The sequence below is a fragment of the Anas platyrhynchos genome, chromosome 4 (assembly GCF_047663525.1).
Source record: "Anas platyrhynchos isolate ZD024472 breed Pekin duck chromosome 4, IASCAAS_PekinDuck_T2T, whole genome shotgun sequence".
Taxonomy (NCBI): Eukaryota; Metazoa; Chordata; class Aves; order Anseriformes; family Anatidae; genus Anas; species Anas platyrhynchos.
In genome coordinates, this window is record NC_092590.1 from 74,048,428 (window position 1) to 74,059,251 (window position 10,824).

Genomic DNA, 10,824 nt, shown 5'->3' on the forward strand with positions numbered 1-10,824 from the left:
TTACCATCTGAGGCCCTCCTGCTGGTGGGAAGGGATGGGGTGGGTGGTAATGGGGTGACCAGAGCCTGTAGGGCTGGGAGTTCTTGGGAGAAGAGGATAGATGGGATGCCTGAAGTCCCCCAGTGCTGGTCCCTACCCCAGGGCGGTTTTCCATGCAGGATCACCCACATTTCCTTGTCCCCAGGCATCTGCCACCCTCCACCACCCCATCTTTTGGCCCTACCAATCACCTTGTGGTCACTTTGGCCAAATCTTTAAGAAAAAGGGAGAGAACCCTTTCAGTGGCCCTGTACCCACCAAGCCGTGTGGGTACAACCCACTGGGATGTCCCAGGAAGGATGCTGGTGCCAGAAAGGGGCTGGCAGAGCACTTGTTGGGGTGGAGGACATCTGTGACAACAAGGGAACAACACAGAGGGTCTCACGCTGGCTCTGAGCCTCCCCCTGGCCCTGCTCAATTCACCACCATCATCACGGCCTCAGCTCAGCCCGTTGCCTAGTTTCTACCAGTGTTTGTGCGAGTTTTGGAGGCTTGCGCCTCTTTAAAACAACAGTGCAGAGGTTGATGATAATAAGAGAGATTTTAATATAAATTTTACTTTAATGGACACATTTTACACAGTAAAATGATAGGCGTGCAGAGGGTCTCTAGATTCTCTTGCTGACTCTCTTCATGGTGAGGTCTCCCATGGTCATTGTCTGAAAAATAATGGAAATGGTTAACTTCGCCTGGCACTTGGCTCCAAACTCTATTTAGAAAGGCTCTGGTCTTGCCAAAAAGGACTGGTCCCCAGTCCATCACCCATAAATCAAATTACTAAAGCTTTGGATATAGGGCATGACTACTCCAAAGCAGATAGGGATAATCTGATGTTGGCTGGGATCACTCTGTTACACCCCTCTTCTTTAAAAACACCAGGCCCTGCCATAAACCCACGCCTCTGGCTTACAACACGCCCTCATTACACATAAATTTGATCAGCAATGCCTACTGGGGTCTCAAAGGGTACTTTGTACATCACACTGCACCCCAAAAATGCCTTAATTGCCTGGCTGACCGATCAGCTTTGGCCCCCAGCACCACTGGGAGGCTTTGTAGGGCCTGGCCCCAGTGGGAGCCCTGGTGGCAGCGGTGCGCGCTGCTACTGCACTCACGTGGGTGATGGTGTCTCCGTTGAGCTCGGTGACGGATTTCAGCCCCTTCAGGTTCGCAACCAGCTTGTTGTTGCCCTCCATGTTAACAACGGTCTGTCGAGAAGGGGTGAGACAGAGAAAGGATGAGAGCTCGCGTTGGCACTGTGCAGCGCATCACCCCCCGCATTCTGTCCTCCCCCTTTTGTACCAAGTTGCCACCATCCCTTGTGTAGGCTTTGACCAAGCTGCTCCCCCGGCGATTTTGGCTTTCCCAGGAGGAGGAGGAGGGAGGATTGTGCTGGTGATGACTACAACACCACAAGGGGATGGCTGTTTACTTGGGGCTCTTCAGGCCTCTGTGACAGAGGTGCCATTTTGCTGCTGCACCTACTTCGCCCCCCATCCAAACTGGGTCCACAGTGCTGCAGGACCCTCCTTTTGGGGTGGAGGGCTGGGGAGCTGAGGTATGGGGCTGGGGTGGGTCTCAGTCAAGCTGGGAAACAACTTCAAGAGCTTCTGGAAACACAGGCATGACTGGGAGGGTCTCAGGGGCATGTCTGTTGAGTCTCTGCCCCCTGGAGCTGTATATCTAAAAGGGCTTCAGACAGCACAGGCACCCCAGGGCAGCTGTCATTGATCATTGAAATTACTCAGACAGCAAAACCCGTTTCTGTTCATCTGTCTGTCCAGATCCGAGTCATCTCCCTCTGCCCTCAAGCTGCTGATTTAGGCAAGGCAGAACTCATCAAATAACTCCTCGTTTCTGAGCAAGGGACCTCGGCAATGCTGGAAATCATGCTAGGGAAAGTATCGCTCTCAGAGCGGGGCATTTCCTTGGTGATCATTCCTCCTGGGCCCCAAAGTCCCTGCAATATCATCTTCTCCCAAGGTAGAGGTGAGAGGTAATGTTTGCCAGCAGTGCCACCCTGACATTTTATGAACCATTGCAAACTATCGCCCAGGAACTGGAGCTGACCCAATTTTAAGGGCGATAAATCCTCACCTTGCCAAATCATCTCACCCAGCGTAAACAGAAGCAGTGGAAAAGGCTAGCAGACAAGCTAAGAGCCTCTGGGACTTAAAAGGACAGTTTTATTGGTTTATGATTCATTGGCTGGCTTTCCTGTGCTACCTTTGAGTCAACAAAATGGAGAGGGGGGGGTATGTCTCGCATTGGAGCGTGACAAAAAGTCAGCCCTTTTCCACCTTAAGTCTTTCAGATCTTTTGTTGTCAGAAGGATTTACCGAAGCCTCTCTATTCCCCTTTTACAACCCGGCTATTAAAACACCGACTTCCAGTGTTTTCCAATAAGATTGCTTTAGAAATGCAAAGCTTCATCCGCAGAGGTGCCGAGAGGGGAGCTTGCACCGTGTCTTGTAAAAGCAGAGGGGAGGCGAAACCTCAGAGTCTCAGGCTCTGGGTTTCTCAGGAAGATCGGACAGAAACACACTGTCATTTTCTGAAATGTGTCCCTAGGGGACTTGCTGAGGACCCGCAAAGTGTGGTTTCAGCAATCAGCCCCTTCCCGTTACCTTAAATCCCACAAGCAAACTGCCTGATACGGGACCAGGCTGGCGAATTTACCCAGATCTTTGCCCAGTGTCAGATTTAATACCCGTGATGTAGTCGTTCCCTTTATCCCAGGCACAGGAGGGATGGTTTACATGGAAATGCAATGCCCTGAGCTCCTGTAGCCCTGGTGGAGGAGGAGCTGGTCACTCACCTTGGCTTTCTCTCCTGTCAGCAGCTCCATCTCGCACTCCTCCCCGATGGTGAACTCATTGCTCAGCACTTTGGAGCCAGTGGTGACGGTAACCTTGAACTTATTCCCATCCTGCACGATTTCCGAAATGCTCTTCATGTCCTTGCCCTTCTGGATCTGGTCATCAGGAAGCCCTGCACGGGAACAGGGACGTTAGGAGGAGCCACAGGTGGGCAGGTTGCTGCTGCCTAATGAATGCTGTGGGATTTGGGACCTCCACAGGGAGGATCCCATGTGGGAAAGTCCCACACGAATGACAGTTCCCCAAGGGCAACGTGGCCCTGAGTCTGCTCAGGGCCAATTCTCCTTCCCTTGCAGAGAAGCAAGCAGAGAAAACAGAATAAATCAAGGCAGAAGGAGGGAACCAAGTGTGTTTTTTTTTCCCAAAAACCTTCCCCACCAAAGTCTTCTCCCAAGCCCTGGAGCTGACCCGGGAGGTAGAGCCCCTCCTGCACGTGGTGATGCAGAAGTAGTGCAACCTCTCCTGAGTCCCTGCAGGAGCACACCCCTGATGGAAACATCACCAGCCACATTCATCATGAAATATTTAAACAGGCTGACTATTTTTCCTGATGAACAGTGGACCCTGAGCCTTGCAGCATCACAGTGGGCTGCCTACAGCTGCCCTGAGCTGCCAGCACCATTTTCGTGCCAGCTGTGTAATTTCACCCTGTGTCTCTTGATCTCATCAGCGAGAGAGATGCTTCCCCTTCTATTTTGGGGTCACATCTCCATGCACACATTTAAAAAACAATTGCAAGATGAGAGATAAAGGAAAATTTTCAATGCACATCACCAGCGCATCAGCACAGATGGGGTATCCCAAATATCAGCGCAAAGTGAGGAAGCAAAGCAGCACCCGATGCATGCAGGCACTTACCAAGGGCTTTCATGAAAGGCTCAAAGTTTTCCTGGGACTGGAGCTCGTACTTTCCAGTGAAGCTCATGGTGAAAGGCTCTCTGTGCTCCCAAAGCAAGAGAAGATGCCTTGCTGGTGAGCAGAGCTTGGTTTTATAAGGACCTTTTGCCCTAAAGTTGGTCAGAGGTAAGATGATGTAATTCTTTTATTGCCATGTTCAAACATTAACATAAAAGCGGGCAATGGTCAGTGATAAACTTCTCGACATCCTACGGACCTCGATTTACAGCGTGGGGGCAGAGAAAGTCCCATAAATGGGTTTTATGGAGGTGGCAACGTGGCATCCATAAACAAATGAAATAAAAAAAATATCGTGCAAAAAGATTAATTATCAGGGTAATGAGCCAAATCACCTAATTAGCTCACAGACTGGAGGTGCACATCTGGAAGAGGAGAAGGCGAGGAGAGATGATGGGTGATGGTGTCCCCTGGGGCTGACAGCAATGGGGTTTCTGGTGTGTGCTCCAGCTCTTTGGCATGGGCAGGAGGAGCAGAAGCTGTGTGCTGGCAGGGAGCAGCCAGTTCCCTCCTGCAGATGCCTCGTGGGGTTTTGGTGTCATCCAGGTGCAGCACTAGGCACAAAATCATTGTCCCTGAAGGAACCAGAACATGCCTCAAATTGAAATCCTGGGTTTCGTGCAGCCCAGCCTGAAACTCAGCCTGCACCACTGCGACCTCGTCCTCACGCGGGTGCCAGTAGTGATCAATCAAGGCTATTGCCAGCAGCCACTGCAAAAAAAAAACAACTTTCCTCTATTTTCCCCAGAGGAGCCACAGTCCCATGTGTCCTGAAGAAGCATCCTGGACTTTTGAGCTGCATTTCTCCCAAATCCTGCATCAGAAGCAGGGATAGTGGTAGCCTCAATGCTGAGCCCAATTCCTCCCTCCAGGGCAGGACTGGGGGCTTGGGCTCCTCTCCTGGCATCGTCCCCAGCACCCATCCTCTGGGTCTGGGCTTCTTCCTCCCATCTCTTCCTCTGTCCCTGATGGGTTCCTCCTCTGTCCCAAAGTTGTCAGGTTTCCCCCCTTTTCACTCCTGTGCTTTCTCCTCTTCACGATTCTTTCATTCTGCCTTCTCTCAGCATCTTTGGCCTTATTTTAGTGAAATCATGGATAAGAATGGAAAAAAAAAAAGGTTCCCTCTAATTCAGAGATGCTACCATAAAACAAAAACACAAACAAAACCCAACTTTCTCCTTCTTCTCCCTCTCAAAATAAGCCCAAGAAAGCTTTGCAAAGAGCAGGGAGAGCACCCATCCCCTCTAGGACTAGAGAGCACTCATGGGGGGTTGATTTAGGGCATCCATGCCCTAAACCTCCAGCTGCTCCTCCAGACGGTCCACATCCCCACACTTACATAACGGGGAGAGATGTTCAGACTTGAAAAAACACTGGGATATTCTTCTATCCAACTCATTTTGGAGCCCAGCACCCCCAACACACTGTGCTGTGATGGCTGTGGGAAAGCTCCAGCCCTGCACAGCTCATTTTTCCACCCAGTCTCGCTGACTGGAGCATCCTGGAGTTGTTCATTATTTTTTCAGTGGGATTGCTCTTGGACTACCCGTGTCTGTCCACATCCCTCCACCAAGGCAGATGCCCAGTCCTTACCCATTTCCAGTTCGGACATCCCAGGGCCATGCTCTCCCTAGGAGCCCCTTACCAGCTGGAAATGAAGCTCAACCACCAAGCCTAAAACAGCTAATGGGGCCTGAGCCTGAGATAGGATCCAGAAAAGCCCACCAGGTTTTGTCCCTCAGACCTATAAACGGCCGTTGTGCCTAATTAGGGTAGCTGAATTAATTAGTCAACCTGTGGGAACTGTCATACAGCCTGGATGTCCCCCACCAGATGGCAAAAGGAGAACATAAGTGTTCAGGGCTCTCCTGGTAGGGGGCAGAAATATAAATGATCAAAAATAAAGCTTCTCTGTTTTGTCTGCAAGTGTTCTGTTGGGCTTGTGTACTTTTATTTCCTCTACTAAAGAAACGGTAAAGTTCCTATTAAAAAAAAAAAAAAAAAAAAAAAGAAGAAGAAGTAAAAAAGGGAAGAAACCCTTACTGAATGAAATTTGGCCAGGGTAATTATTATCTAGCCAAGCTGGCTGAGCAAATGGTAGGTGAGATAAACTTAATCTCAATAGCAAAGTTCAGAATGCCTGTAAACCCCTCCACCAGAATACAGGAGCTTTTAAAACGTGAGATCACTTTAACTTTCCAGGGCCATGAAAATGCACCTGGTTTGCACTAGCAGAAGGCCAAGTCAATTGGCCATGTAATTAAATCTAAATCCACAGCCTAAAACTTGGACGTGGTTTGTAAAAGAGAAAAGACGAGGATTATTTTCAAAGAATTATTGAGGAGGCTGTCTTGTGGAAGGCCAGCAGGTACTTAGCTGTTTAAATTGCTTTGAAAATAATGCTTAGGACCTTAGAAGCTTGTCTGAGAAAAAAGGAGACAAGTGTCTCATTTCTCCTTTTTGCACCTGAACCAAAGATATGGATATGCAAAACGTCTCAGCTCCTTCCTAGCCATGGAGGTACCCAAATTCTCTGTGTCCCGAGGTGATGAATCACAGAAATGCTGGTTGGGAGGGAATGATGGCGGTCTCTGGTTTGACCTCTTGCTCGGAGCAGTAACATCACCAACACCAATGAAGGTCAGCCATGGTTTTGGCCACGTCTCAAAAATGTTCTCTGCCTCTCTGGTTACCCACCCTGGACCTGCACCAGCTGCCTCTCAAGGAAGAGGTGCTCAGCCCCAACCTCCCAAAGAGCAATTTGTGGCCAGTGCCTCTTATTTCATCAGCCATAACCAAGACGAGTTTGGTCCCGTTGTCTCTGTAACTGCCCTTGGAGCATTTGCGGGCTGCTATCACCTTCCCTCAAACCTTTCCTGGGATTTTTGGTCTCGGCTCCCATGATTTAAACACTTCTTGTCTGCCAGGGCAGTGGGAAACCATGCTCTTACATGCACTGCTTCTTGGTGACTTGGACATTGTGGTGAGGAAAAATCCTTCTCTGCCTCCCCTGGTTTGAGCCATAGCTCTAATTGAAGCTTTGAACTCCAAAAAGGACTTCACAGAGTGCTGTGTGAACACGGGCACCTTGCTCCAGCCCAGGATGAGGCACCTGGCAGCCTTGAGGGAGTCTTGGACAGTATTCATGCACCTCCAGCTCCTCTTCTTGTCTTTCCCACCAGTGACTCCCCAGACTTTCTGAAGCCTTTTCTTTCTCCTCAGTGCTTTGGGATGCTGGGGCTGGGCACTATGCTAGGATTTTCTTAGCCAAAATGTGTCAGGCTGCAAGCCAGCTGTTGCCAATTCAGTCATGGATTCCTTTAATGCAAGCCCAGTAGGGTACCCCAAAACCATTTTTTGAAGAGTTTGGTCACAAGCTTGTCACGATCACCCATCCCCATGCGGGTTTCCTTCTATCTTAAGCCGTATTATTCCTTTGGTCATCTCTATTTCTGCTGTGCTTGTACCTGGCAACTTGGCCTGCTGCCCACTTTTCACATCTTAGGTTTGGTTATCTCTAACCTTGAGGAACAAAGGTTTCTTCAAGCAGGCCACATGGCTGCGTCGCTCCAAAAGGCTGGACAGGATGGGGAAAGATGCTTCTGCTGCAATAAACTCCCCGTCCTTCTTGGCCTTCACCAGGTTTTCATTGGGCTGCATTCCCAAGACGGCACTAAGATGAAATATGGCACCTTTCCCAGCTTTTTCTTTATTTTATTTTTTTCCTTTTTAATGGTCTTGATGGTCTCCTGGAATCAACATCAGGCTGGCCGGCTCCAAGCTTCCAAAGCGTAGACTTGCAAGCGCCAGTTCGAATTGCTTTAGATTAGATATGGCAGTATCACAGCCTCGATAAGACTGCTGAAAGCAGCAGCTTGTACAGAGCGCTGCCGCTTGATAACACTTCCCATTAATGCCGAAATTCAGTGACGGGCAGCCCTTGTCATCAGCAGTGTCACTTTAGGACAAAGGTCCCAAAGGGAGCAAAGTCCCAGGATTGCTTCTCCAGGGACAAGGCGGAGATCTTCATGATAACACGAAACCTGTTGCTGCCAATGATCCCCTGAGTATTAGGGCTCCCAGAAGAGGTGGCTGCTGCTGGTGTTGGTACCCATGGTGGGACAAGGCTGTCCTTCATCCCACCACCCAGTTTAGAGAGACGAACGGGGTCTGAAAATGGTGTCATTGCTCATGGAGATAGTTTGTGCAAGGGCAGGGAAAGAAAATGTTGGGAGAGAGATGGAACCATTCACCATTATGGGTTTGAGTGAGGATGGTCTGGAAGAGCCCCTCAGAGCAGTGAATATTCAGCCCATGCCAACGCATTTCATCTCAGCCCATCACACACCTGCAGTGCAGGTATCTCCGCATGGTCTGGGTGCACGAAGAGCCCCTGAGACACAGCGGGGATAAGCGGATGACACAGTGGATGGCAGCAATTAGTCAAGGAGAGCTTCTCAGGCCCATACGGGCACCACGCTGCTGTGAGGAGGGCATGGTGAGAGGCTGAGCGTAGTCTGAGAGCATCCAAGTGTGCAGCAGGTTCACGGCCAGGGAGGCACTCCATGGGAAATGACCACGGTGCCAGCGAGCCCAGGGCTGTGGACAAAGTCCAGAATCGGCACCATGCACATCCTGCTTGGTGCTTCAGCCCCATTTACAATCCTCAAAGCACCTCCATGAGCACAGGTTTCCCTGCTTTATGCATAACGAAGTACCCAGAGGCTGAGTGACTTTCCCAAAGGAAAGCTGATAAAGAAAACCTGCTGTAACTGTGCGGCTACCGCAGCATCTTCCTCATCCTCTTCCTTGTTTGTCTTCCTGCCCAGTTGGCAGTGCCAGAACCCACATCCTGTGTGACTCCAGATCTGGAGATAAATTTTGGCCCTATTGTTAATGCAACCTTTGGCAGAGCAGGACCGGATTGCACAACCTCCTGGAGAAAGGCAAGAGTGTCTTCCGTGTCTCACCAGGAGTGAGCATTGCACAATCCCATCCTCACGCTCCCTTTCTGCTCTGTCGTTACCAGTGGGTCCTGCACTTTGACCTCTTAAGACCCAAACCACAACACAGATGTCCTTGGGCCCATTGTGAAACACCTCGCAGCAGGAAAGAGTCACACCTCGCCGTGGAGAAAGGGCCGATGTGCTGGCTGCTCTTGGCACTGCAAAATCACCATGGGTAGGGGTGGAAAACTGCGTGCGTGTGTGCAAGGTTGTGTGCAGAGACGGGTGGCCCACGTGGAAGTCCTACCCCATGCCAGCTGAGATGCCTACAATTTATACTGGATTTGGAAAGAGGGAAGATGGATCCCAAACCTCACCAATATGTGAGGTTCAGGCCCGCCACCTCTGAGAAATGCAAAAATTAAATATTTTGATTTCTGGCCCAAACCTTACAGGTTCTACCCCAAAACTCCCTGTTTCCTCTGTGAAAATTCAAACTTCTGTGCCTGAGAGGGGAGGGGATGCACGGCTTCTTCACCTACCTCCAGTGACAGGCTTATACATTTTTTCCTTACAGGGATGTGCTCCAGTAGGAAATGGCATTGCAAAACCTCAAACATTCTTATCAGCCATTTGCTGGATCTGCCCTGCATTGCTTGGGCTGTTTATAGATCTGAAAGCTTTTTTTTTGTGTGTGTACAGTTTGCAGACATCAGCCAGCTCACAGGCAGAGACAGGACTAGGAGAGAAAGGGATTTTTGTGCCGTTGAGGCTGTCTTTGTGTTTTATGATTAAATGTGGCACCTTCTAGTCCTGGTTGTGAGTTGGGGTCTTTCTACGTGCCCTTTTCTGATTTTCTGCCAGGCTGTAGGCTGCAGAGACCCCTGGAGGAAAGACTGTGCTGGAAGAAGGGTGAGCATAGAATCGTATTTGACAAAGTGATAACCCCCCAAGGACCCCCAGAGAGAAGATGGGGTGAAGATGAAGAACATCTTTCCCACCATAGAATCATTTAGGACAGAAAAGACCTCTAAGATCATCAAATCCAACTGAAAACTGCGATGAGTTGCATTCGCTCAGGCCACCCAGCAGGACATCTCCTGTGCCTCCCCTTCCTCAGCTCTACGAAACAGGGCGTTTTGGAGTCGTGTTTCTTGCTGCTGTCTGAAATCGGGGCTGAGCATACATAGCCTGAGTGCAGTGAAGGCGAAATAGCCTGTGTGAGGTTGTGTGAGGGAGGGTGCAACCAGGGCAAGGCTGCGTTTGTGCATCTCCTCCCTGGATGCAAGGCGCTGCCGCCATCTAGTGATAACAGGATTCATCGGTGTCTCTGGCCGAACCTGGGGTCTGCAGCTCTCCCGGGCCTGGGGATGCTTTGATGGAGGTATAGAAAGAGCACCCAAACCCAGCTTCTCACTGCTGTATATGCCTTTCTGTTTCCTTGCTCCTTGCTACACTTCAGGATGCCTTTCGTGGGCAGAGAGGCTGAGGAAGTCCGACCTAGAGGGATGGAAACTGATGTAATGTTAAAAAAAAAGCTGGAAAAATGACACAGTAGCTCTAGCTCATGTTTGCAAACACAGCTGATTTCTGATAGACATGTCCAAAGAGCACCCATGAACCCCTCAGGAATACACAAGGTCCAAAGTGGAAGTGCACATCCAAGCAGAAACACGGAGGCACTGGGCCGTTAATCAAAGGTTAATCAAAGGCTCTTACATCTTCCAGATCTTGGGTCTGCTACTGAAATTATCATTTCCTCTGACAAGGAAATGATAATTTCAAAAATGAAAGCACAGAGATTGCAGGGCAGAGCATGGGAAAAGCTCTCCTAAGAGATGGCAATGCCCAGGTGCTCCTCGTGCTCACCTCTGGCTGCCACATAAGCAGTAGGTAACTCGTCCCCAGCTGCAGCAATAGCAAATGCTGACATCCACCACGGCATTAACCCATGACCTTGTTAGCGAGAGCTATCACCACTGACAGGCACAGGGCATAGAAAAAGCTGCATCAGCAGCCTTGAGGCTATTTGTTTGCAAGCACGG

At 49.9% G+C, this 10,824-nt stretch overlaps 1 protein-coding gene across 1 annotated transcript; it reads right to left on the bottom strand.

The window, feature by feature from the left end:
- Nucleotides 1-561: 561 nt before the first annotated feature.
- On the bottom strand, nt 562-3,935 carry FABP1 (fatty acid binding protein 1). The gene is made up of 4 exons (XM_005023289.6): nt 3,777-3,935; nt 2,858-3,030; nt 1,155-1,247; nt 562-698 (listed from the first exon to the last, which is right to left on the bottom strand). The coding sequence occupies exons 1-4, from the start codon at nt 3,841-3,843 to the stop codon at nt 648-650; spliced, it is 384 nt and encodes a 127-aa protein (XP_005023346.1). The 5' UTR covers nt 3,844-3,935; the 3' UTR covers nt 562-647.
- Nucleotides 3,936-10,824: the final 6,889 nt, after the last annotated feature.

What these genes read in the sequence shown, in the direction of transcription:
- FABP1 (XM_005023289.6), bottom strand. Translation starts at nt 3,843, where the DNA reads ATGAGCTTCACTGGAAAGTACGAGCTCCAGTCCCAGGAAAACTTTGAG. An exon ending in GCCTTTCATGAAAGCCCTTG is followed by an intron (nt 3,031 to 3,776) that starts GTAAGTGCCTGC and finishes GTTCCCGTGCAG; the next exon opens with GGCTTCCTGATGACCAGATC. An exon ending in TGACAGGAGAGAAAGCCAAG is followed by an intron (nt 1,248 to 2,857) that starts GTGAGTGACCAG and finishes CCTTCTCGACAG; the next exon opens with ACCGTTGTTAACATGGAGGG.